This window comes from Phacochoerus africanus, chromosome 11, assembly GCF_016906955.1.
Source record: "Phacochoerus africanus isolate WHEZ1 chromosome 11, ROS_Pafr_v1, whole genome shotgun sequence".
NCBI classification, from domain to species: Eukaryota; Metazoa; Chordata; class Mammalia; order Artiodactyla; family Suidae; genus Phacochoerus; species Phacochoerus africanus.
Window position 1 is genome coordinate 45,931,679 of NC_062554.1, and position 26,537 is coordinate 45,958,215.

The 26,537-nt window shown below is 51.3% G+C and overlaps 3 protein-coding genes across 5 annotated transcripts; 2 read left to right on the plus strand and 1 right to left on the minus strand.

Annotated features, from left to right (window-relative positions):
• Nucleotides 1–1,493: 1,493 nt before the first annotated feature.
• Nucleotides 1,494–13,499, plus strand: VPS11 (VPS11 core subunit of CORVET and HOPS complexes). Its single transcript, XM_047752802.1, has 16 exons — nt 1,494–1,722; nt 2,463–2,611; nt 2,708–2,843; nt 3,404–3,567; nt 4,127–4,374; nt 5,393–5,594; nt 5,990–6,141; nt 7,477–7,663; nt 8,496–8,642; nt 8,783–8,971; nt 9,080–9,241; nt 9,702–9,841; nt 9,943–10,145; nt 10,262–10,433; nt 12,645–12,867; nt 12,990–13,499. Exons 1-16 carry the CDS (start codon nt 1,536–1,538, stop codon nt 13,152–13,154), a joined length of 2,826 nt encoding a protein of 941 aa, XP_047608758.1. The 5' UTR covers nt 1,494–1,535; the 3' UTR covers nt 13,155–13,499.
• A 2,283-nt stretch (nt 13,500–15,782) lies between these two features.
• Nucleotides 15,783–24,366, plus strand: HMBS (hydroxymethylbilane synthase). Of its 3 annotated transcripts, none has more exons than XM_047752221.1 (14): nt 15,783–15,977; nt 18,682–18,735; nt 19,086–19,158; nt 19,534–19,583; nt 19,669–19,724; nt 20,107–20,184; nt 20,414–20,491; nt 20,612–20,687; nt 22,440–22,553; nt 22,802–22,840; nt 23,045–23,164; nt 23,408–23,461; nt 23,608–23,694; nt 23,788–24,366. In XM_047752221.1, exons 1-14 carry the CDS (start codon nt 15,945–15,947, stop codon nt 23,959–23,961), a joined length of 1,086 nt encoding a protein of 361 aa, XP_047608177.1. In that variant the 5' UTR covers nt 15,783–15,944; the 3' UTR covers nt 23,962–24,366. The 3 variants fall into 3 exon arrangements, with proteins under 3 accessions (XP_047608177.1, XP_047608178.1, XP_047608176.1); XM_047752222.1 differs by lacking the exon at nt 15,783–15,977 and adding an exon at nt 16,119–16,245; XM_047752220.1 differs by lacking the exon at nt 15,783–15,977 and adding an exon at nt 18,002–18,506.
• Nucleotides 24,367–24,505: 139 nt separating this feature from the next.
• On the minus strand, nt 24,506–26,484 carry LOC125110724 (histone H2AX). The gene has a single exon (XM_047752224.1). The coding sequence runs from the start codon at nt 25,759–25,761 to the stop codon at nt 25,330–25,332; it is 432 nt and encodes a 143-aa protein (XP_047608180.1). The 5' UTR covers nt 25,762–26,484; the 3' UTR covers nt 24,506–25,329.
• Nucleotides 26,485–26,537: the final 53 nt, after the last annotated feature.

A 26,537-nucleotide genomic window follows, 5' to 3' on the forward strand; every position in this document is an offset into this window, starting at 1 on the left:
TGAGCAGTAGGGGGAGCAGCCACATCAACAACAAAGATGTCAGTTGGCTGTTCGCATCGCTCTTGGCTTTCACATTGCTTCCTTTAACATATGTTATCCATAGTCTTAACAACTGACATGGCACATTATCTAAAAATTCTAATAGTACAGAATATACTCGGCAGGCCAAAGTGGGTCCCATCTACTCCCCACTTGTGATTCTGCCCATGGATTGAGATCCTGAAACAGTTCCAATACTTGTGTGACAAAGAAAAAAAAAATCTGGGCTGGCAATTAGGAAATCTGTGTGCCTTCCCCTCATTCGTTTCTTTAGACAAGCGTACACAACCTTTCCCGTCAGATCAAGGAGCGGAGAGAAGAGGAAGACCATCCTCATTCTTGCTTCAACAAACATGAAGCATCTACCAGGCTGTTAGACCTGGTTCTTGGTAACCAAGATACAGCTCCTACTCTCTGAGAGCTCCACGAAGGGAAAAAAGAATAAAATGTTCTAGAAAATAAAAAGCTGGAGTTCTCTTGTGGCACAGTAGGTTGGGGATTCCGATATTGTCACTATAGGGCTTGAGTCATTGCTGTGGTATGGGTTGGATCCCTGGCCCAGGAACTTCCACGTGCTTCAGGGGTTCCCCCCCCCCCAAAAGAAACCTATGGGGGCAAGGATGCAAAAATAAACTTCACAAATACTAACTATACATACAAATACTAAAAATATGACCACTTTTGCCATGTTCCATACTATCTCAAATGACTCGGGTATTTATTTATTTTTGCTATTTCTTGGGCCGCTCCCGCGGCATATGGAGGTTCCCAGGCTAGGGGTCGAATTGGAGCTGTAGCCACCGGCCTACGCCAGAGCCACAGCAACGCGGGATCCGAGCCGCGTCAGCAACTTGCACCACAGCTCAAGGCAACGCCGGATCGTTAACCCACTGAGCAAGGGCAGGGACCCAACCCGCAACCTCATGGTTCCTAGTCGGATTCGTTAACCACTGCGCCACGACGGGAACTCCCAGGGTATTTCTATTTGTAGTTTCTTGTTGCGTGAAACTGCAGTTTTCCACACTCACAGTTGATTTAACCCAGGTTCGGCCTGGTGGGTACCAGGGAGTGTCTTAGGCATTTGCCATTTGTTAAATCACTCAGTGCTCTGCTTCAAGGCTCTTGCCTGAAGAGTCCTGTGACGGTAGAACGTAATTCATCTAGGCACAGCGGGTTACAAATTCACAATCAAGTCCTCATCTTGATCCGTAATTGCTCGCGAAATCGTAATTGCGCAAAGACGTGAAGGTCCAGCTCTCAAAAAACATCCTGGCTAGCGCACTTACACAGCCAGCAAAACCGCAAACCGAGCTAGCTGCCAGCCGCAGGTCCGGGAACCCGGCTTCACGCGGCCCAGCCCACTCTTCCAGTAGCCGGAACCTGTCCCGGGACAGAAAAGCGCAAGTGCACCCAGGCTCCAGGAAGCTGTCGGGTCACGTGATCCACCGCCTCTTCTCACGTGACCTCTCTCGCGGAGGCGGGGGCCGTCGGCCAAGATGGCGGCCTACCTGCAGTGGCGGCGCTTCGTTTTCTTCGACAAGGAGCTGGTGAAAGAGCCGCTGGGTAATGATGGAGCTGCTCCCGGGCCCGCACCTGCCTCTGGACCTGCTGCTTCCAAGTTCCTTTGCCTCCCTCCTGGCATCACTGTCTGCGACTCAGGCCGAGGGAGCCTAGTCTTTGGAGATATCCTTCCTCTGGAGCTGTCTCTTCCCTTCCCAGCTTGGATGAAATATGTCCGTCAGAGGTTTTCCTGTTTCGTGCCACTTTCCTTTAGATGCGCGCCCAGTGCTAGCTCTGTGGTCAGAGGCAAGAAAAGGAGGAAGTCCGTTCTGTATCTTGTTGCCAGCTGAGCAGCAGTCTTGGGCAAGTCATTTAATCTCTATGGGCTTCAAGTTCTTTATCTGCAAAAGGGGTGTAAAATAACAATTTGGTAAGGTTTTTAAGATCTATCAAAAGAACGCTTGCACGTTGGCTTTAAAAGTTGAATATGGGAGTTTGCACTGTGGCACAACTGGACTGGTGGCATGGGTGGTAGATTCAATTCCCCAGGGCCTAGTGGGTTAAAGGATCCAGCGTTGGGTCGCAACTGTGGCTCAGATCTGATCTCTGTCCTGGGAGCTCCATATGCTCCCCCCCCCCCAAAAAAAAAAAATTGTGTATGTAAGGTGTCATTATCTTCCCTACCTAATGTGGGCAAGGAGTCAAATGAGACCATCAGTTTGGTGCTTTGTTCTTTGTATTGCTGTCGCTAAACTCTGGCCTTCTTTTCTACTTTTTTTAAGATAGGGCGTTCCAAGAGATAATATGTGGAAAAACCCTTGAAAAGTTTAAGGGGTTGTATGTATGTTAGTGGTTTTTGGGGTTCTGGCCTAAATAAGATAAGTCTATCTCCTTGGAAAGGAGGCTCCTTGACTACTCTGCACATATGGAAGGCCAGATCTGGTTCTTGCCCCGCTCCTTACAGCTTACGGGTTTCCAGGCCTACAAATTACGGGTGACACACCTGTACCAACTGAAACAGCACAATATTTTGGCATCTGTTGGTGAGGATGAAGAGGGCATCAACCCCTTGGTGAGTACTAAATAGAAGATGGGGAAGACCCAGAATCCTTTGAATGGTTGTTGTTGTAGGGTGACTAGTATTCACACATCTAAGGTCTGTCTATAGGTAAAGATCTGGAACCTGGAGAAGAGAGATGGTGGCAATCCACTCTGCACTCGGATCTTCCCTGCCATTCCAGGGACAGAGCCAACTGTCGTGTCTTGTTTGACTGTCCATGAAAATCTCAACTTTATGGCCATTGGTAAGCAGAAAGAAGGCAAAGCTAATATCCCGTGATTCTTTATAGATTTTCTTCCAAGTTGCTTCTGCAGCTCGTTTTCACTGGTCTTATGAGTCCACTTGTATTGAGGTGAGGCCTTTGAGATTTTAAAGTTTAGAGTTGGAAAGCGTTAATTTTGTTCTTTGATAATGAGTCATTGAGCCCTGATCTTCATGGTAATCCCTGGAGAAGTTGGGTATGAGGAGAAAGATTGTTACATCAATTTTTTTTTCTTTTTATGGCCACACCTGCAGCACACGGAAGTTCCCAGGCTAGGAGCCCCATTGGTGCTACAGCTACCAGCCTACTCCACAGCCACAGCAACACCAGATTGAGCCACATAAGCAACCTACACCACAGCTCGTGGAAATGCCAGATCCTTAACCCGCTGAGCAAGGCCAGGGATCAAACCCTATCCCTCTTGGAGCCACAACAGGAGTTCCAAGATTTTTATTTCTAATGAGCGACTGCAGTGGTCTTTTTCCCCTTCTGTGCTTCCTGATCTTTTAGCCTCAACAAAATAGTTTCCTGCTTTCCTATAGGTTTTACAGATGGCAGTGTTACATTGAACAAAGGGGACATCACCCGGGACCGGCATAGCAAGACCCAGATTTTGCACAAGGGCAACTATCCTGTTACGGGACTGGCCTTTCGCCAAGCAGGAAAGACCACTCACTTGTTTGTTGTGACAACCGAGAATGTTCAGGTATGACCAGAGCCTTCACTGTTAGGGGCAGGCAGTAAAGGCTTCTCTATTGCTCAGGGGACTAGGATAAGCAACTGTAGAGAGAGGTAGGATTTTTCAGTTTTTCATCGTGTGGTCTTGAATAAGTTGCCAGGCTTAATCTTTTATTTCTTCACTTAGGAAACTGGGAAGAGTTAGAGCTAGGAAAAGAACTCTTGGGCTTCTAGGAAAAGACCTGAGTTTTTCTAATTAATTTGCGAAGTGACAGTGCACATGTTGCTTTACTTTTCTGGTTCTTGGTGCTCCTTATTTATACCAGCTTACTCTCAACAAGAGTTACTTGATAAAACAGTAAAAAGCTCAGACTTGCCGAATGCCTGTAGTGTATACGCAGAAAGAAAACGCAGACTCTGTTTATATACTTACTAGGTGGGCGATGGTTAATTGGAAAATGCAAGCAGCGAGGGAAAGTCTTAGGGTGCTAAGAATTAAGAAGAGAGAGTCTGTATGAAGCCTTTGGGAAGGCTTAGATGCCACCTCCTCAAAGGGAGCCTGTTAACCCCTTTCTTACTTCTCACAGTCGTACATAGTTTCTGGAAAGGACTACCCTCGTGTGGAGTTGGACACCCATGGTTGTGGCCTGCGCTGCTCAGCTCTAAGCGACCCTTCTCAGGACATGCAGTTCATAGTGGCGGGGGATGAGTGTGTCTACTTGTACCAGCCGGATGAACGTGGGCCCTGCTTCGCCTTTGAGGGCCATAAACTCATTGCTCACTGGTTTAGAGGCTACCTTGTCATTGTCTCCCGTGATCGGAAAGTTTCTCCCAAGTAAGGATGCCTAAGAGAAGAAGGGAGAGGGCTGGACTTGTTCCATAGAATTAACCTGATTTTAAACTCTTAATGCCTGGATCCTGTCAGCCTCCTTCCTCCTCTGGCTTTATGTAGCTTGTGCTTACACCTGGAAGCAAGTGTAACGTTTTTACTGCAAAGCGTGTGTGTTTGCTGCAGACATTTGCTGAGCAGCCCTGGGTGCACTTAGAATGCTCCAGGGAATTTTGGACCTGGTATTGTTTTGTTTTGTTTTTTCACTCTAGTCAAAATGAATTTGGTAGAAGAATAAGGGATTGAGTAGTCGGCAATTGGAAAATTCTGGAAAGTGCATGACAGGGTATTTTTTGCTCTGAGCCACCAGAAAGGGCAGCAGGATCTTCAACATGATCAAAGTGATCCCTGTCAGATGCCAGTTTGTTTTCATTCAGTCCTAAGCACAGTGGCCTATATATATCAGGCACTAATTTTCTGTTAAATAATAGATGTTTAGGAGTTCCCGTCATGGCTCAGTGGAAATGAACTTGATTAGCATCCATGAGGATGCAGGTTCCCTGGCCTCGCTCAGTGGGTTAAGGATCCCACGATACCGTGAGCTGTGGTGTAGGTTGCAGATGCAGCTTGGATCCCATGTTGCTGTGGCTGTGGTGTAGGCCGGCGGCTACAGCTCCCACTAGACCCCTAGCCTGGGAGCCTCCATGTGCCACGGGTGCAGCCCTCAAAAGATAAAAACAAAAACGGAACAAAACAAAAAATAATAGATGTTTGAAAGTACTTAATTTTTCAGTATTTTGCCTGTGTTAATTATAAGATCATAAGGGGTGAGACCAGACCTGTATGTTCTTTTCCTATAACTGCCAGACTATGCAGGGTGTTACAAGATGAGCTGCTAGAGGGGCCAAAGTGGTGACTTGCTCTGGGTGGAAAGGGCAATACCAGAGTTGTTGCGGGATAGGAAATCTAGGGGAGCTAAGAAAGGGCTGGTACAAATACCCGGTGCCTTTTCTTGCCCACACAGGTCGGAGTTTACCAGCAGGGATTCCCAGAGCTCCGACAAGCAGATTCTCAACATCTATGACCTGTGCAACAAGTTCATAGCCTACAGCGCCGTCTTTGAGGATGTAGTGGATGTGCTTGCCGAGTGGGGCTCCCTGTACGTGCTGACGCGGGATGGGCGGGTCCACGCACTGCAGGAGAAGGACACACAGACCAAACTGGAGGCAAGGCCACCAGGTTCCCAGAGCTGGCCGTGGGCACCCAGACGCAGCTCTAGGAAGAGGCTCCCCAAGTCGCCTTGGCCAGGGTGTTTCCTTCCCTTGGGGTCACAGCCTTACTCAGGTCCCTTAGAGTAGGATCACAAGGTCAGTGGCCTGGGATGAGGCCTTAGAGGGAAGCAGTGGCTGGGAGCCTGAGCCCACTCTCAGGATCCACTCTGCCTGCCTGCAGAGAACCTGGTGAGGTGAGGTTGGCCTTGGGGGTATCTGAGAGGTTTGGCCCTAAGATCTATGTTGATCAGAACTTGAGGACTACCTGGCTTGTGTGTGGTGGGTGCATTCTGGGAAGGGGTTTTCTTAGGACTGCTTCTTCCAGTTTTCTAATCTTTCTTCCCTTCCAGATGCTGTTTAAGAAGAATCTGTTTGAGATGGCCATCAACCTGGCCAAGAGCCAGCATCTGGACAGTGATGGGTTGGCCCAGATCTTCATGCAGTATGGGGACCACCTCTACAGCAAGGGCAACCATGATGGGGCTGTCCAGCAGTATATCCGGTCAGTCTGGGGGTGCTTTAGGGTGTAGCTGTGAATGCAGAGACAGGCAGCCAGATAGGCTAAAGCCTGTGCTTGGGGAAGGGGATGGGCTCCACCATGAAGAGCCCTTTTTTTCCAGGAGAAACTGTTGATGTCTCAAGTGAGAAGACAGTCTACCTTATTGGAAAGGGAGTGTTTACAGTTCAATATTACATGATCAGTATGCAATTGAGCTGATGAGTACCTGTTATTTTAAATGTTAGCTCGGCCTTTGTTTTTTGTTTTTTTTTTTTTGTCTTTTTGCCATTTCTTGGGCCGCTCCCGAGGCACATGGAGGTTCCCAGGCTAGGGGTCGAATCGGAGCTGTAGTTGCTGGCCTATGTCTGCAACCTACACCACAGCTCACAGCAACGCCGGATCGTTAACCCACTGAGCAAGGCCAGGGATCGAACCTGCAACCTCATGGTTCCCAGTCAGATTTGTTAACCACTGAGCCACAACGGGAACTCCATCACCCTTTTTTAATATTCATTTTGACCAGACTTTTTATTTACTTATTTATTTATTGCTCCCCCCCCCCCCCGTTTTTGTTTTTGTTTTTGTTTTTTTTGCTTTTTATTGCTGCACCCACAGCATCTGGAGGTTCCCAGGCTAGGGGTCAAATCGGAGCTACAGCTGCCACCCTACGCTATAGCCACAGCAACTTGGGATCCAAGCTGCGTCTGTGACCTATACCACGGCTCACAGCAACAACGAATGGTTAACACACTGAGCGGGGCCACGGATTGAACCCGTAACCTCATGGTTTTTAGTCGGATTTGTTTCCAGGGCACCATGATGGGAACTCCTGACCAAATTCTTTAAAGGGAAGAACAGATTGATTTCATTTCCACATTCTCTTCCCTTGGTACAAATTTTTGGAATTTTCTGATCTAATAAGGGGTTTTAAGAGCCTGTCTAGCCTCTTTCCCAACCACTCTAGAATTCCTGTTTTCAGCCAGGTTTAAGAACCAGTGCTCTAGTAGTTCTGTTGTGGCGCAGTAGGTTAAGGATCTGGCCTTGTCATTGCAGCGGCGGTGGGGGTTGCTGTTGTGGCTTAGGTTCAATCCCTGGCCTGGGTGTGGCCAGAAAAAAAAAAAAGAACCAGTGTTCTGGAGTCTTGGCACTCATATGGTCCACTGTCTGGTAGCATCAATATCACCTGAGATTTTTGTTAGAGTTGCAGAATCTCAGACCTTACTCCAGACCTATTGAAACAGAATTTCCGTTTTAAGATCTGCAAATGACTGTTCACATGAGTGTTTTGAGAAGTATACTGATCCAGATGCCATTCGATGCATGTGTCTTTCTCCCTAGAACCATTGGGAAGTTGGAGCCATCCTATGTGATCCGCAAGTTTCTGGATGCCCAGCGCATCCACAACCTGACGGCCTACCTGCAGACCCTGCACCGGCAGTCCCTGGCCAATGCTGACCATACCACCCTTCTGCTCAACTGCTACACCAAACTCAAGGACAGCTCGAAGCTGGAGGAGTTCATCAAGGTACAGGCTGGTGCTGGCAGGGGGTTCCTTGAGGGCTCCACCCAGGATGAGGGGCTCCCCCAGGGCTGCAGGGAAAGGGAAGAGCCGACCTTATTTGGGAACCAGGATTCTCTGGTCCATAAACTGGGAAGAAGAATAGCTTTCCTGTGAGTTGTCACAGTAATGCCAGATCCGAGCCAGGTCTGCAGCCTATAGCACAGCTCATGGCAATGCTGGATCCTTAACCCACTGAGCGGAGCCATGGATCAAATCCACATCCTCATGGATACTAGTCAGGTTTGTTTCTGCTGAGCCACAATGGGAACTCTCCTCTTTTGTTTTTTGATGCCAGAATTTCCTGTGGTATCAGCCCAGGGAAGCAGCACTGGGGGAGCCCTGTGTTCCCAGAAGGATCTAAGAGTAGAGGCAGAGGAAGATTTTGGCTCTTAGAAACTTCCTGAGAAGCAAAACAGTTTTAAAAGCCTGAACTGTAATGTTACCTTAAGAATCTGGGGTTCCCATCGTGGTTCAGGGGTAACGAACCCAACTAGCATCCAAGAAGACACACGTTTGATCCCTGGCCCTGCTCAGTGGGTTAAGGGTCCCACGTTCCCATGAACTGTGGTGTAGGTCACAGACCAGGCTCAGATCTGGCGTTGCCATGGCTGTGGCATAGGCCAACAGCTGCAGCTCCAGTTCAGCCTCTAGCCTGGGAAGTTCCATATGCCAAGCATGCAGCCCTAAAGAGGAAAAAGAAAAAGACAATCAGGTTTAAGAATCAGATGCCTATTTCCTTTCTCTTCCCTAACCACAACCTCCATGTGCATGGTTTGGCGTAACGTCTCCCTGGCAGACAAAGAGTGAGAGCGAGGTCCACTTTGATGTGGAGACAGCCATCAAGGTTCTCCGGCAGGCCGGCTACTACTCCCACGCCCTCTACTTGGCTGAGAACCACGCACATCACGAGTGGTACTTGAAGATCCAGCTAGAGGACATCAAGGTAGGTGAGCCTCCTGACTCGGGCAGGGACCTGCTCTTTTTCTAGGACGTTTCCAGGATAATGAAAGTGCTTCCTGGTAAGGGAGGCAGGAGTGTGCGCTTACTCTGCCCTCCCCCCCCCCCCCCCCCCCCCCCGCACAGAATTATCAGGAAGCCCTTCGGTACATCGGAAAGCTGCCTTTTGAGCAGGCAGAGAGCAACATGAAACGCTATGGCAAGACCCTCATGCACCATATACCAGAGCAGACCACCCAGTTGCTGAAAGGACTCTGCACCGACTATCAGCCCAGCCTCGAAGGCCGAGGCGATAGGGAGGCTCCCGGCTGCAGGGTGAGGCTGCGGGGAGAATGGTGCCGCATTGGACCACAGGGCTCACCTTAGAGGCACACGTACTGAGCCCACTCACTCGGCCTCCTCTCTGCCTCTTTGCCCTCCTAGGCCAACTCAGAGGAGTTCATCCCCATCTTTGCCAACAACCCTCGGGAGTTGAAAGCTTTCCTAGAGCACATGAGTGAGGTACAGCCTGACTCCCCACAGGGCATCTATGACACACTCCTTGAACTGCGACTCCAGAACTGGGCCCACGAGGAAGATCCGCAGGTAAAAAGACAGTGCTTCCACTCCTTTCATGATGGTTGCCTTTTGCTGGTTTCGTTTCTTTTCTTTTCTGTTTTCCTTTTAGGGCCATACATGCAACATATGGAGGTTCCCAGGCTAGGGGTCAAATTGGAGCTACAGCTGCTGGCCACAGCCACAGCAACACCAGATCTGAGCCGCGTCTGTGACCTACACCGCAGCTCACGGCAACGCCGGATCCTTAACCTACTGATTGTCCCCGAGGCCGGGGACTGGACCTGCAACCTCATGGTTCCTAGTCGGTTTTGTTTCCTCTGTGCCACGACAGGAACCCCTTGCTGGTTTCCTTAGACCAATGACACTTCACCTTGGGGGCTGAAGGGTCCACCCTGAGGAGGAAGTTGGACTGAGGGCAAGAGATAGTTGACTGGCCTTGTCATTTCCCCCGATGCCCAGCAGCTCTGCCCGTTTCTTCCTCCTCTAGGTCAAAGAGAAGCTTCACGCGGAGGCCATCTCTCTCCTGAAGAGTGGTCGCTTCTGTGACGTCTTTGACAAAGCCCTGGTCCTCTGCCAGATGCACGACTTCCAGGATGGGGTCCTTTACCTCTATGAGCAGGGGAAACTGTAAGTGTGGGGACTTTCCGGGGGGGTGGGGTGGGGTTGGGGGGCGCGGTATCCACGTCACTTTCTGGGCACGGCTGCTGAGGGGCGCCTCGCCCATGCAGGTTCCAGCAGATCATGCACTACCACATGCAGCACGAGCAGTACCGGCAGGTGATCGCCGTGTGCGAGCGCCACGGGGAGCAGGAGCCCTCCCTGTGGGAGCAGGCGCTCAGCTACTTCGCCCGCAAGGAGGAGGACTGCAAGGAGTATGTGGCGGCCGTGCTCAAGCACATCGAGAGCAAGAATCTCATGCCACCCCTTCTAGGTACTGGGAAGACCGGGCAGGTGGGTGGAGGGTGCAGGCTCTGGGATAGGGCCCTTGAGCTCTATCCAGAGGGCTCCTGGTTCATGGTCTTATTTCCTCCCGGACCCCAATTCCAGTGGTGCAGACCTTGGCCCACAATTCCACAGCCACCCTGTCTGTCATTCGGGACTACCTGGTCCAAAAGCTGCAGAAACAGAGCCAGCAAATCGCCCAGGATGAGCTCCGGGTGCGGCGCTACCGAGAGGAGACCACCCGCATCCGCCAGGAGATCCAGGAGCTGAAGGCAAGGTACTTGGCATCTGGCTGTGTGGAGGCCCTGGGGCTTACCTTGTTCTTCACAGGGTATCATTACTTTTCACATGGAGTTCCCTGGTGGCCTAGCAGTTCAGGATCCAGTGTTGTCACTGTGTGGGATGGAGTTTGATCTTTAATCTAGGAATTTCTGTATGCTGTGGGCACAGCCAAAACAAAAAAAAAACTTTTCACAGACAGGGTTGTATGGAGTGTGGTTGAGCATTTCATCCTTGAATATTTTTCTTTTTTTGTGTGTGTGTCTCCTTTTTTTCTCTTCTAGGGCCGCACCTGCGGCATATGGAAGTTCCCAGGCTAGGGGTCTAATTAGAGCTACAGCTGCCTGCCTACACCACAGCTCACGGCAACACCAGATCCTTAACCCACTGAGCAAGGCCAGGGATCGAACCCGAAACCTCATGGTTCCTAGTCAGATTCGTTAACCACTGAGCTATGATGGGAACTCCATTTTTTTTGAAGATTTTTAAAAAATTTTTTATTTATTTATTTTTTTAGGGTCACATGTGTGGCATATGGAAGTTCCCAGGCTAGGGGTTGAATCAGAGCTGCAGCCGCTGGCCTGCACCACAGCCACAGCAACACAGGATCCGAGCCACATCTGCAACCTACCCACAGCTCATGGCGACTGGATCCTTAACCCACTGAGTGAGGCCAGGGATCGAACCCACATCCTCATGGATCCTGGTCGAGTTTGTTGACTGCCGAGCCATGAAGGGAACTCCTAAAGAGGAATTCTAAGGAATGACTTACTATAGAGAACATGATTTATTGGGCTTTGGAGGATATATCTTGTTGCAGGTACTTTTCTGTATATGCCTGTACTTTACTTTTTTTTTTTTTTTTTTGTCTTTTTGCTATTTCTTTGGGCCGCTCCCGCGGCATATGGAGGTTCCCAGGCTAGGGGTCTAATCGGAGCTGTAGCCACTGGCCTACGCCAGAGCCACAGCAACGCGAGATCCGAGCCGCGTCTGCAACCTACACCACAGCTCACGGCAATGCCGGATCCTCAACCCACTGAGCAAGGGCAGGGACCCAACCCGCAACCTCATGGTTCCTAGTCAGATTCGTTAACCACTGCGCCACGATGGGAACTCCCATGTACTTTACTTTTCTAAATGCACATCTCAGTGGTGGTGGGAAGCACTTGGGAGTAGAAACTTGGACAGAAAGTGGATACTTTAGAAGTATTGGAGCCCCCACTGTGGTGCAACACGGTTGGTGGCTTCTTGGGAGCCCTAGGACACTGGTCTGATCCCCAGCCTGGTACAGTGGGTTGTGGATCCAGTGTTGCCACAGCTGCAGCTTAGGTGGCAGCTGGCTTAGATCTGATCTAATTTATATGGTGGCCAAGAAAGGCCTCGTTGAAAGGGTCACATCTGAGTAAAGACCTGAAAGACAACTTGGTGGCAGTAGTAGCTGTTAAAAGAGAGAGAGGTGTGTGATTGGGTCACTTCGTCGTACAACAGAACTTGATGAAACATTGTAAATCAAATATACTTGGAGCTCTTGTCACAGCTCAGTGGATATGAATCCAACTAGGAATCTTGAGGTTGCTGGTTTGATCCCTGGCCTCACTCAGTGGGTCAAGGACCCGGCATTGCCATGAGCTGTGGTGTAGGTCGCAGACATGGCTCAGATCTGGCGTTGCTGTAGCTGTGGCATAGGCCGGCAGCTGTAGCTCTGACTAGACTCAGCCTGGGAACCTCCATATGCCATGGGTGTGGCCCCCAAAAAACAAAAGACAAAAAAACAAACAATTATACTTTAATAATAATAAAAAAATAAAAATAAATAAAAATATGACTTAAAAAAAAAAAAAAGAGTTCCCCTAGTGGCCTAGTGATTAAAGTTTCCCGCATTGTCACTGTTGTGGCTTGGGTCACTGCTGTGGCATGGGTTCGGTCCCTGGCTCTGGGAACTTCTGCATGCCATGGGTGCAACCAAAAAAAAAGAAAGAGAAAAATTCCCCCAAAGGTTGGGTGACCCTGCTGGGAGTGTACTGAGACTCCCTGGGGCCCAGCCTGGAGTCTTCATGTGACAGCATTTGGTAGTAAGAAGAGCAGGACCTTGTGGTTCCTTGAGGATGACCTCTCTCTTCTCACCGAGTCCAGCTGCCTTGTCTCTTCACATGGCTCCTGGCCCTGCCTTTACTATTTGCCACTGCTTTCTGGTCTCCCTTGCTTGTAGTCCAAAGATTTTCCAGAAGACCAAGTGCAGCATCTGTAACAGTGCCTTGGAGTTGCCCTCTGTCCACTTTCTCTGCGGCCACTCCTTCCACCAGCACTGCTTTGAGAGTTACTCAGAAAGTGATGCCGACTGCCCTACCTGCCTCCCTGAAAACCGCAAGGTCATGGATATGATCCGGGCCCAGGAACAGAAGCGAGATCTCCACGATCAGTTCCAGCACCAGGTGGGGATGAGCAGGCCCTTGATTCCAGCTCACAGGGAGGTGGGGAGCCTAAAGGGCTGCTGTTTTTTTCAACTCCCCCTTTGGCTTCTGACTCCTACCTCTTCTTTCCTCTTTCCTTGCAGCTCAAGTGCTCCAATGACAGCTTCTCTGTGATTGCCGATTACTTTGGCAGAGGTGTTTTCAACAAATTGACTCTGCTGACCGACCCGCCCCCAGCCCGGCTGACTTCGAGCCTGGAGGCCGGACTGCAGCGGGACTTGCTCATGCACTCCAGGAGGGGCACCTAGGTGGCTGGTGGGAAGGGGTGTGATGGCGGAGGCCCAGCAGCAGGGACATGGGGACAGAGGCAGGGCTCTTGCACAGGAGTCAGGCAGACACGCCCAGGACTCCACTCTCCTCTGATGCCATGGTCCTCAGACCTTAAGGGGACTTTGTTTTCCTGCCTCCTTCATTGGCCAACCCGCCATTCCCCCTGTTGACTTTTTGAGCAGTGTAGATCATTCCAGACCAGTGGGGGAGGGTACCTCAGCAACCTCAGAGTCTGGACAATAGCTACTTTATTCTCTGTCCAAGAGCACCAGGCTGTGCTTGGGTCCTGGCTCGCAGAGTCTATAAATAAAAGAATATAATGATTTCGGGGTTGAAGTATCTATCCTGGGGACTTCTGGTGATTCTTAACTGTGCAAAAAGTGCTTCTTTCCCCTCTGCTGTCCTAGAGCTCCCCTCCCCTTCCTACAAGGTTCCGTGAAGATAATATTGATAAGACTTCATTCTAGTAATAACTGGGACCTGTGGCATCTGGTAGAGTTCAGTTTGGTGAAGAACCTCTGTAAAGGCCTAAAGCCTGCGTCCCAAGAGGAGCCTGGACTGAGGTCCCTGCTCTGTAGTGTGGCTGGTCTCCATGGCTCTTGTGTGGACAAGGTATTCAAACAGGAGGCAGCCTTGGGCTTAAGCCTACCTTCATAATGGGTGGGTTATTGTCTTGCTGTTTTTAGTACCAGGTGATGAGGAGGATAAAAGGTCCTTTACTGAAACATTTTTTTCCTTCTTCAAAGTTGTGAGCTGCAGTTTGTGTGGCTAGGTGTCTTTGTGTAATTTGGGTTACACTGCCTATAGGAAAATTGCTCCTCTGGGGTTGTTTAAACTAACTTGGGGAGTTCCCATCATGGCTCAGTGGTAACAAACCTGACTAGCATCCACGAGCATGTGGGTTCGATCCTTGGCCTTGCTCAGTGGGTTAAGGATCTGGTGTTGCTGTGAGCTGTGGTGTAGGTTGCAGACTTGGCTTGGATCTCGAGTGGCTGTGGTTGTGACTGTGGCCAGCAGCTGCAGCTCCAATTCAACCCCTAGCCTGGGAACCTCCATATGCCATGGGTGCAGCCCTAAAAAGCCAAAAAAAAAAAAAAAAAAAAGGAATGACAACCTCTTTCTGGTACAGCTGTTCTGTTATGAAGGTCTAAGGAGCCAGTCAATGGGTATGTTAGTGATCTCCCAGGGGTCAGTGACCCCTCAGTGGATCCCTTGCCTGGAGTCCCAAATGCCAAACAAAACCCAGAGAGGGGAGAGCACATGCTCTAAAGACATCTTCTCCCCAAAGGGAGGGGAGTAAGGGAATTGAAGGGGTAGGAGGCAAATGTATCATCAGGGTTCCAGGAGAGGTGCAGCTGGGGCGTGTGCAGTCTTTCATGCTTTTTTGGGCATGGCAGGAGTTGTCCGTGGCAGAATACAAAACCCCTCCTTGGGCAGAGATCTTGGCATGGTGGGTAATGAAGCAAAGGTAACTTTAGGACACTTTCAGGTCTCATCTGCCTTAGGCACGTTCCTATGGTCAAGTCAGAGCTGGTTCGGGGCTGTTGACCACTGCATATTTCTTAAAGCATACCTGCAGAACGTTTCTGTCAAATACCAGGTGCTTTTGAAAGCAGCAGATAAATCAAGGCTGGAATCCTTTAACTCTCAGGGGCTGGTATGAATGACGGGTATCCAGTTCTTTGTACAGTAGTGAATGTGTGGCTATTAGTAATGTTAGTGAGTTGAGCACTTTTCTAACAAGCCCTGTTCTCAATAACACTAACAATGTGTTACGTCCCCAATTCAGTTATTTGTCATGACCTTTGACTTCTGAGCCAGTTTCCTCATTTTAAAAACAGGAATGTTGGGGAGTTCCTGTCATGGCGCAGTGGTTAAGGAATCCGACTAGGAACCATGAGGCTGCGGGTTTGATCCCTGGCCTTGCTCAGCGGGTTAAGGATCCGGCGTTGCTGTGAGCTGTGGTGTAGGTCGCAGGCGCGGCTCGGATCCCACATTGCTGTGGCTCTGGTATAGGCCGGTGACTACAGCTCTGATTCGACCCCTAGCCAGGGAACCTCCATATGCCACGGGAAGCGGCCCTAGAAAAGGCAAAAAGACCAAAAATGTTGCCTACTTCAGGTTGTAGCAGAAGCAGTATCACACAAACTGCACTAATGGTGCCACAGCTGAAGAGGTCAAGCTGTAGAATTCTGGATGAATAGCTTTCAGGAGCAGGCCTCTTTTACTTGCCCTTGTTGAATCTAGCTTAGGGGCCTCATAAATTGTTCAAGGAGCCTTTACTTCCAACGCAGCATTGTAGGGTTAAAATCCTTCTCTCGGTCCGCCTACCTTTGGCTTAACTGATCCCTTTGGGTGGTGGTAGGAGGTACTCAAAGAACTAATTTTGTGGCTACATTTAGGGAGCATATCTTAACCCGTGACCATCGGTGTTTCTGGCTCACAACGAGGTCTAGGCGAAAGCAGAAACGAACTGTTGGCGGGCCTAGGTCTCAAACGAGGAAGACACGGGGGCCAGTCTGGTAGAGAAGGGGCGGTAACCCACGGTATGGTCTTTTCTGGTGCAACCCTTCTAATTCGCGCCCAGAGGAGGCCCCGCCCTAGGGGGCGGTACCGGAAGTTACGTAGGCCTTAGCGCCGGGAGTGTGTGGTTGGAGAAGGAGCTTGATCCCGGTGTGTGCCCAGAGTCCGCCAGCCGGGACCTTCGGCTTCCGCGGACCTTAGGGCACCCTTGGCGGCAGCTCCCGGCCTACTTCCCGCGCACAGCCATGTCTGGTAACGGCAACGCAGCCGCAACGGCGGTGAGTCCTGAGCCGGTGACCCTCGCAAGTTCGGGCTTCCGCACTAGCGGTGCAACGATTGGCCCCAAGTTGCCACCCTCTGTCGTCTATTGGTCGGGTCGATTATCTCTCTCTTTTTTTTGTTTCTGATTCGAACAGTTTTTAAAGGGCCAGCGGCTGGGTTGCCTTTAGCGGGGGAAATCACTGCTGATCGGGGCGGGCTTAAAAGTAGAGAGATTGTCTCGAACGGAGCTCTGTTCCCGCAGCGATCTGGATGGGATTCCATCAGGTTTGGCAACCTCGGGCTCTAGATTTAGTTACCCAACCCAGGAAACTTCGTCTGCACGAGAAAGGGTGCTGTCCTCCCTGGATCTTTTCACGTGAGACAGGTTTGAGGCGGGATTCACCCACTTTGGGAAGATGTTCCACTTTGAATCCAGAGAAGAGAGCATACACTGAAATCTGAAATCTGCACACAAACGTCTTAGAAGTGCACCTTCCCTTTTTCTCTTTTCACGTTCACCCTGCCCCAGCCTACTCTCAAAGTCCCGATCCATGACACATCGTAGGTTACTACAATGTAAGGGAGTGGGAGCTCCCTTGGATCTTCTTATTCCCAACCTCTGGTGCCACCACTGGGCTTGTGCAGAGGCAAACTGGCTGGCGCCTGTGGAGGCCCACCTCAACCTGAGATAAGAAAGGGGTGGGCTAGCGGCTTATCTCTCCCTGTCCTACCTGCTGGTAGCAGGATTCTTTGCCATTGCAGACATTCCTGAGTGCTGGACTAGGAATGGTCTGGATTCTAGTTTCAGCTCTCTGCCCATGATTAAGCATGTGACCCTGAGCAGATCGCTGGGCTTCTCAGAGCCAATCTTTGCTTCTGTAACGTATTCCCAGAGATGCCTGCCCTGTTTACCTCAGAGGTTGTTATGAAGATTAAAAACAATAGTTCTAGCATATACATGCTCACTAGGTAAGTTTTCATTGGAACAATTTGACTTGAATATGCTGTACAGAGTCAAAGAAATCAGGAGTTCCTGTCATGGCTCAGACGGTTAAGAACCCAACTAGTATCCATGAGGATGCGGGTTGGATCCCTGGCCTTGCTCAGTGGGTTAAGGATCCAGTGTTGTAGAGCTGTGGTGTAGGTTGCTGATGAGGCTTGGATCCTGAGTTGCTGTTGCTATGGCTGTGGTATAAGCCAGCAGCTGTAGCTCTGATTTGACCCCTAGCCTGGGAACTTCCATATGCTGCAGGTGCAGCCCTAAAAAACCAAAAAAACAAAAATCAGAGAAATTAAGGGACTGTTTAAACCTAGCAATTTCTAGGACTTTGGATTCTTTATGGGCTCCCTGTAGCCCAGAATTTTTAGCATTTCAGGCCTAGCCTAGTTTGCTCAGGGTCCCCTAGGTTTTATTTATTGGAGAAGTGATAACCATGAGTAGACTATAGAGTCCAAGAGCTGCCAGCTGTCACCCTCTCCAGCAACAGAAGCGCCTACTGCAGAAGAACTCCATAGGATGAAGATCCCAGAATAGAGAAAATTGATGGCTACTGTCTGATCTAGAAAGAAATAGCACCTCAGACTGGAGAACTGAGTTCTACCTGTTTGGCACTGAATACCATTGTCCAAGGTGCCCTTGCAAGAAGAAGAGGCATATCCATTTTAAATTCTTGGCTTGGTCTCTGACGTCCAATGTTTCTTTTTTGGTGAAACCAGAGGCTGAACTCAAGGTGAATGGACATTAGGCAGCTCAGTCTCTTGGTCATATAGAATAGGCAGAAGTGGAGTTCCCATCCTGACACAGTGGGAACAAATCTGACTAGGAACTATGAGGTTGTGGGTTCAATCCCTGGCCTCACTCAGTGAGTTAAGAATCCGGCGTTGCTGTGAGCTGTGGTGTAGGTCACAGACGCAGCTCAGATTACACATTGCTGTGGCTGTGGCATAGGCTGGCAGCTATAGCTCCTGTTCCACCCCTAGCCTGGGAACCTCCATATGCTGTGGGTGCGGCTCTAAAAAAAAAAAAAAATGGTCAGAAGATAGTTGAGTGCGAACTTTTTCATTTCATAGGTGAACAAATAGGTTTATAGATGAACAAATGACATAATGTGTTCAAGGTCACCCAGCCAAGAGGCTGAGCAGGAGTATACATCAATCCGTTGACCCCTGTCCTTATGCGTTCCAACCAGATTATGGGATCCATATTATGGCAGCTATGGGGTGGCTGGTCTGCATCTAAGTGGCACTGAAACTTTCTTCAGTACCGCTCTCTTATGGATGCTGAACTTACCCTCAATGACTCAGCGCAGGTTCCCCTGTGTGGCCCCAGCTGCCCTGCTCCTGCCTGCTGCAGGCCCCACCTTCTCTGGGGCCAGGCTGATGGGCCTTATCTCTCTCTCCACCTGGCTGAGGGCAGCACCCCCATTGCCTTAGTTGGGATGGGCTTCAGAGCTGTGATCTGGTCATTGCAGCAACAGCAACAGTGGGTCCTCCTGCCACTTCTCTCTGGTCTTTTCTGCTTCTCTGGATCCGTGAGGAAGCAGAAGGTAGTGGAGAGGGTAAAAGGGCCAGTCTTGGTGGGCTGGGGGGTTCCCCACTCTGTGGCTTAGCTGGCCAGGGGCTGAAGTTCCTTCCTTCCAAGCCAGTGATTCTGGTTCTTGGACAACATGTTGAGGAACATGAAGAATAGCGGGGACTGTGACCTGGGGGCTTTTTCTGCAGGAAGAAAACAGCCCAAAGATGAGAGTGATTCGTGTGGGTACCCGCAAGAGCCAGGTGAGTGCAGGTGCCAGGGTGGAAGAGGTTTATCAGAGGAATTCTGTGTTACCAGCATTATAAATTGGGGGGCCCAGAGGGTTCCCAGCAGCTCAGGGTTGGGGGAAATGGGGCCACTGGATATGAAATCCTATACAGAGTTGCAGATTGCATTCTGTGAAGAGCTAGTCCCCGGGCTGGGGAGGTGGTTGGAGTACAGAGGACTCCCCGGCCAGGCCCCCCTCTTTCCTAGGTGGGCATATAACCCCCTCTCTGAATTCCAATCCCTTCAAGGCTCTCCCTGACCCTGTGAGGGTCCTAGCCTAGGGCAGTGACCAGAGGACAGGACTAAACTGAATTTTTACCCCTAGCTGGCCCGCATACAAACGGACAGTGTGGTGGCAACGCTGAAAGCCTTATACCCAGGCCTGCAGTTTGAAATCAGTAAGTTTTCTGGACAGGAATGGAAGCTAATGGCACGCCTTTATCCCCTGGAGGAGAGAGCACAGGGCTTTTGGCTTTGCCTTGGACCAAAGCCTGGTCCCATTGCCTCTGAGAATTCTTCTTGGCTGTCCTCAGTTTGGAGGGCCCTTTCTTCCTCCAGCTCTGACTACCTGGGCTAGCCTGGCATTTAACATCCTCTGCTTTGGGTCTTTTTATGAGCGTATCTGGTCTTCCTCCTGGATGGTACATTCCCAGAGGGTAGGGACTGGGGTCTGTGTGCCCCTGTATCCACTGTGAATTAGCACTTTGCTGGGCTCAGTAGGGGCTCAATAAATGCTGATTGCTGGGCATCTGATTGGTTGACTCTCTCCTCAGTTGCTATGTCCACCACAGGGGACAAGATTCTCGACACTGCACTTTCTAAGGTAACAATATTTTCCATCCAGTCCTCCCTCCCCTCACTTCCTTTCCCCCAAAAGATTCGATCTAAGGCTCTTTCTTGCCTGACAGATTGGAGAGAAGAGCCTGTTTACCAAGGAGCTGGAGCACGCGCTGGAGAGGAATGAGTAGGTGAAAGAGGGGAGCCAGATACCCTCCCTGGCCCTCGCTAGGACCCCAGTGTGCATCAGACTTGGGTACCAGCTAGACTCTTGGGCTTAAATGCTTGGATACTCTGGAGAGGGGCTCATATGTGAGTTTTTCAGGCCTCAGAAAAGGAGAGTCTCCTGGTTCTGAGCCATCTGGCTGCCTGGGGTGCAGGACTGGCTGGGGGATGGGAGCGAAAGGGAAGATAGGAGGGGAATGGATCTCAGGGCGCCAAAGTCTTAGAAAGGCCTGCTTCCTGAACTGCACTAGGCTCTGCCACTGACAAGAGGCAGGAATGGGTGGAGAAGGGCCGGGGGCCTGCCGACTAGATTTCTTTTCCTTGCCTCTCTCCCATCTCTCCAGAGTGGACCTGGTTGTTCATTCCCTCAAGGACCTGCCCACGATGCTTCCTCCTGGCTTCACCATTGGAGCCATCTGCAAGTATGAGTCCTGCGAGGCAGGGGGCCTGGGCATGGGCTAGGAATCATGTTAACCTTGGCTTTTCCCTTTGGGACTTGGCCCTCTGCCCCAAGGCTGTCTCCCCTACCCTGAAGAATGTCAAGAATGATAGAAAATTCAGAAAATGCCAGTTAATTGACTACTGAGAGAGCCTTGAAGTGACCTCAACTGAGATCTCGCCCCCATTCTGTGACCCTTCCTCCACCCCCAGGCGAGAGTGCCCCTATGATGCTGTTGTCTTTCACCCCAAATTTGTCGGGAAGACCCTAGAAACCTTGCCAGAGAAGAGGTGAGTGGGGCCTTGGTAGGCATCTTGGTGAGAAATGCACAGAAGCTGGAGGGGTGGGAGGAGGAAAGGAACAGTGCCTGCCTAGGGTTAAATCTCATTTTAAATCATTTCTCTGAGCAGTGTGGTAGGAACCAGCTCCCTGCGGAGAGCGGCCCAGCTTCAGAGAAAGTTCCCACATCTGGAGTTCAAGAGTATTGTATCCTTTTAGAGGAGAGAGGAGGCAGCAGCCCAGAAGGAAGATGAGGTCCAGAAGGCCCTGAGAGTTGTGAGAGTGGAAGGGGCTTCCAGAGGAAGTAGACCATGGATGGCAGTGGACTCCCTGTCCTCCCTTCCATCCATCCATTCGTAATCCTTTCATGTTTTCTTAGCCCCAGGGAAGTGCCTGGTGCTGGGGCTAATGATGAGCAAGATCAGTATTGCCCCTGCTTATACAGAGTTTACATTTTAGTTCTGGAGAAAGATAACCAGACCTTGATAACACAGAGTGAGAGTGAACAATGATTACTTTGGGGCAGGAGTGTTGGAGGGTACTTCCATTTTTTTTTTTTGTCTTTTTGCCTTTTCTGGGGCTGCTCCTGCGGCATATAGAGGTTCCCAGGCCAGGGGTCTAATTGGAGCTGTAGCCTCCAGCCTACACCAGAGCCACAGCAATGTGGGATCCGAGCCACGTCTTTGACCTATACCACTGCCCACGGCAACACCAGATCCTTAACCCACTGAGCAAGGCCAGGGATCGAACTGAAACCTCATGGTTCCTAGTCAGGTTCCTTAACCACTGAGCCACGACAGGAACTCCCCATTTTTACTTTATACTCCACTATATTGTTTTTTTTTTTAATTTATTTTTTTTGTCTCTTTGCTATTTCTTTGGGCTGCTCCCGCAGCATATGGAGGTTCCCAGGCTAGGGGTCCAATCGGAGCTGTAGCCACTGGCCTACGAAGAGCCACAGCAATGCAGGATCCGAGCCGCGTCTGCAACCTACACCACAGCTCACGGCAACGTCGGATCGTTAACCCACTGAGCAAGGGCAGGGACCGAACCCGCAACCTCATGGTTCCTAGTCGGATTCGTTAACCACTGTGCCACGATGGGAACTCCTATTGTTTTAACTTTTATAATGTTAAAATTAATTTTCAAAATAGCATTTGCTAAGTGTCCAATGCGCAAGTAGGGAGTTCTCTGGAAGCTTCTAGCTGGAACATCTAAACGCAGGCTTGGGAATTCCCTCGTGGCTCAGTGGGTTCAGGATCTGGTGTTAGTCACTGCTGCGGCTCTGGTTACTGCTGTGGCACTGGTTGGATTCCTGGCCCAGAACTTCCACATGCAGTGGGTGTGGCTTAAAAAAAAAAAACCCAAAAAAGCCCAACCACATTTGGTGGTCAGGGAAGACTCTGAGGTCTTACAACATTGGGCAAGTTATTAAATAACTTAAAACCTCTCTAGGGAGTTCCCATTGTAGCTCAGTGGTAATAAAGCCAGCTAGTATCCATGAGGACATGGGTTTGATCCCTGGCCTCAGTGGGTTAAGGATCCAGCGTTGCTGCAAGCTGTGGTGTAGGTTGCAGATGAGGCTTGGATCTGATGTGGCTGTGGCTGTGGCACAGCTCTGATTGGACCCGTAGCCTGGGAACCTCCAGATGCTGCAGGTGTCACCCTGGAAAGACCAAAAAAAAACCAAACTCCAAAAAACCTATCATTTTCCTCATTTGTGAAATGGAGATAACAGTAGTACTACCTACCTCATAGGGTTGTGAAAGTTAAATGAATTGACATATAGAAAACACTTGAGAGCAGTGTCTGGCATGTAGTAAGTATGAGATGAGTTAGCTGTTGCTATTAAGGTGAGAACTGAAAGGTGAGAAGTTAGCAGATAGAGGGCCTCGGGCAGAGGGAAAGCATGAAGCTCTATGCTGTCCAGCGCTTGTGGTCCTCAGCATCTCTCCTCAGCGGGGAAACCTCAACACACGGCTTCGGAAGCTGGATGAGCTGCAAGAGTTCAGTGCCATCATCCTGGCTGCAGCTGGCCTGCAGCGCATGGGGTGGCAGAACCGGGTGGGACAGGTAGGGCCTGCCCCTCTTCCCTCCCCAGTTGGTCTTCGTCTCCTTCCTGCCTGTATTCTCTTTTTGAACACCTACCTCTAACATTGCAAGCTGGAAGAGTCCCAGTTTGGGAAGACTGGGGATCAGAGGCCTGACTCCCACTCTTGCCTACCCAGGCTTTCTATATGCTAGGGAAGCCCCATCTCACCGCCATGTGCTTTTAGCCACCCCCACCACTACCCTTCTGACTGCCTCTTCTGCCCCCACAGATCCTGCACCCTGAGGAGTGTATGTATGCTGTGGGTCAGGTATGCTTGACCAGGGAAGCTGAGTATTGATGTGTTCCTTTCCTTTGTTCTCAACCAAGAACAACACTCCCAGGGAGGGGCAGGCCTTAGAAGGCTCCTGGCCCAAAAGGCCTTGGGAGCAGGTGGAGGTAGGCTGGTTCCCATCCTTAGCTGCATTGCTGGGGAAAAGATGAGGCCTGACATCTTCGGCTGTTTTTCCATCAGGGGGCCCTGGGCGTGGAAGTCCGAGCCAAGGACCAGGACATCCTGGATCTGGTGGGTGTGTTGCATGATCCTGAGACTCTGCTTCGCTGCATTGCTGAACGCGCCTTCCTGAGGCACCTGGTAGGGCCTGTGCTCTTGTGGAGGGGTGGGGATCTGGGGATCTGGAAGGGTTGTGGGGAGATTTCTCAAACTAATGCCTTGTATTTAGTGGTAACTTATTATTGAATGTATGGACAGGACCCAGGTCTGGGACCCTGCCTTTTTCAGTTACGTCCTCAGAGGGATCTGTGTATCTCTGAGGGCTCTGGCTACAGGGGGATGTTAAGGATCTTTGGCGCTCACAGGGAGAACTTTTCATTGCAGGAAGGAGGCTGCAGTGTGCCAGTAGCAGTGCATACAGCTATGAAGGATGGGCAAGTAAGCAGGGGAAGATGGGTGGGAGGGGCAGGACAGGATGGGACGGGACTCTGGCATTTCTCCTGTGCATTCTGAGCTGCCAGCAAGAGCCGAGGTTTCAAAATAGTTCCCTCTCACCATACGCTGAGGTAACTTTTCTTTTCCAGCTCTACCTGACTGGAGGAGTCTGGAGTCTGAATGGTGCAGAGAGCATGCAAGAGACTATGCAGGCCACCATCCATGTCCCTGCTCAGGTGCCAGGGCTAGAGAGTGAGGGAGAGGGTAAGAAACACTTTCGTTACCTCCAGTTTCGTGCTCACCAAATCCTACCTCCTTCCCTCACACAGCACGAAGATGGCCCTGAGGATGACCCACAGCTTGTGGGCATCACTGCCCGGAATATTCCTCGAGAAGCCCAACTGGCTGCTGAGAACCTGGGCATCAGCCTGGCCACCTTGCTGCTGAACAAAGGTGCCAAGAACATCCTGGATGTTGCACGGCAACTCAATGATGCCCACTAACTGGTCTGCGGGGCACAGGGCTGCCCAGGGCCTCAGTGCCCCATTCTCACTGCTATTCAGGGAGTGATTACCCCAGGAGATTGAACTGCAGGGGCAGACACTTCCAGAATCTTGTCTCACTTTGGGGCCTTGGTGACTGCCTTGCCTCCTCAGTACGTTGGGGCTTCACTTCTAGAGAAAATCCTCTAAGCCACAGTCTTTGAATGTAACCACCTCTACTAATAAACCAGATTTGAACTAGATTTTGATTCTAGCGGGGTTGCAGGAAAGGTAACACACACAAAACCCTTTATTCCATACCTCAGAGGCTGGGACCCCTGTCCAGGTTCTTCTGGAACATGCTGTTTCAGTCTCGATACTTCTCATTTTCCAACGGAATAAATTGTCTCCCAGGAAACATCGTAATCTTGTAGTAATCTGTGACTTGTCCCGTTTACGGTGCAGCCTTGCCTCATATCCCCCCTCCCCCACTGCCTTTAGAAGTCTACAGGTCAGCGATCCTACAACCCTTTTGTAAAATGAAGAGACATCTCATACATATACATATATATAAAAACCAATCCTTTAATAAACAAAATTAGTCCATCTGAAACTCCCCAATACCTAAAGTACTAGTCTCGGATGGGTTAGCTGCAAAATTCCAGTTCCGAAGCCAACGGCGGCTCAGTCCAGACGGGGGTTAATGGACTAGTAGTGCTGGTATCTAGGTGCTTGGCTTGCCCAGTGGACCCTCCGGGAGGGGAGCGGGCCTGGGGGCGCGGCCCCCACCCCGCCCGAACCGGCCACCGCGGGAGACGCTCACACCGCCAAGTGTCTCGTCCCGGACGCGCACGGGCCTTCGAGCGGAGATGGATGGAGCGCGGACGTGCAAGGCCCGGGACCCGGCAGCAAAGGGGCCCCGGAACAAATTAAGTGACCGACTCCGCCGCCGCCCGAAATCGAGTTCCGTCAGAAGTCGCGGCCAGAGCAACGGGCTGGAGAGTAACGCGCGCGGCCCCGCCGGCGGCCTCCGCACCCACTCACCTTCCCGCCGCGCTCCCCGGCCCTGCGTCAGCACGGCCGGCCCAGCCTTCCATTAGGCGCCGCGTCCTCCCCGCAGCCCATCAGCGTCTGCGGCCAGGCCAGCAGTCACGAGCTGGACCCCGGGGCCGAGCGGCTTTCAAACGGCCGTCCTCGGCGGAGCCACAGCGGGAGCGGGCCGCGCGGGGGAGGGGCGGGCAGGCGGCGGCGAGGCTGGGGAGGGGGCGAGCGCGCGGCCGGGAGCCCGTCGTGGCCCAGCTCTTTCCGTGAGGGCTGTGGTGGCCCTTAAAAGGGCCTTTGTGGTGGCGAAGGGAAGACCGGGCGGCGGCCGTGGCGGCGCGGGCGGCCTCAGTACTCCTGCGAGGCCTGGGTGGCCTTCTTGCCGCCGGCGGGCGCCTTCGGCCCCACGGTGGCGCTGGTCTTCTTGGGCAGCAGCACGGCCTGGATGTTGGGAAGGACGCCTCCCTGGGCGATCGTCACACCGCCCAGCAGCTTGTTGAGCTCCTCGTCGTTGCGGATGGCTAACTGCAGGTGGCGAGGGATGATCCGCGTCTTCTTGTTGTCGCGGGCCGCGTTGCCCGCCAGCTCCAGGATCTCGGCGGTGAGGTACTCGAGCACCGCCGCCAGGTAGACTGGCGCGCCGGCGCCCACTCGCTCGGCATAGTGGCCCTTGCGCAGCAGGCGGTGCACGCGGCCCACCGGGAACTGGAGGCCGGCGCGTGATGAGCGAGACTTGGCCTTGGCGCGGGCCTTGCCGCCGGTCTTGCCGCGGCCCGACATGCTGCGTGAGGTAGATGAACGTTGAGGAGAACGCCTGTCGCAAGGACGAAAAACAGCCGCCGCCGCAGTCCAACTGGTGCCGCGCGCGCCCAGAAGCCGCCCTTATAAGCCCCCCAGGGCACACCCCCGCGCCCTCCTGATTGGCTCTTTTCTTTAATACCCGCCTCCGGTTGGCTGCAGTTAACCAATCGGTGGCGCGCCCCGGCTGAGAGAACGCGCCCTCCGATTGGTAGAATTTGAAAACCTTCTGCCCGGGGAAAGAGGAGAGGAGGAGCTGCGGCGAGCCGACAGCAAACCACTCTCCGGTGTAGCCAATCCATGTGAAGCGCGCCAGATTTAAACACTACAGCCAGACTCCAGAACCGGAAGACAGAGAGAGTGAGGTCTGAAGCCATCTCAGGGAAATGTGTGTGGGACTTATGGTTTTTAAAGAAAAGGGGTCAGCACTATTGACCACTCTGCCTCACTTCCCAGGTCTGGCCACGCCCTCCTATCTGGCAAAAGGGGCATGAAAAAGGGAAGGAATTAGAGACCCTCTGCAAGTTTGACCCCATACCAGATAATGCCAATCTTATGGCTCTCTACGCCACGGAGCAGCAGGATTTCAATATTTACTCAACATGTTCTACCTGGTTTGTTCTTTGTGTTCACTTCTTGCTAGAAGTGGCCTGAGGTACTGAAAGAAAAAGGATGAGGCAGAGAGATAGGCAAACTCTTAGAGGAAATGCCTCCACCAACACTCCCAATCTACCTTAAAATGCCCACATAGGAAATAC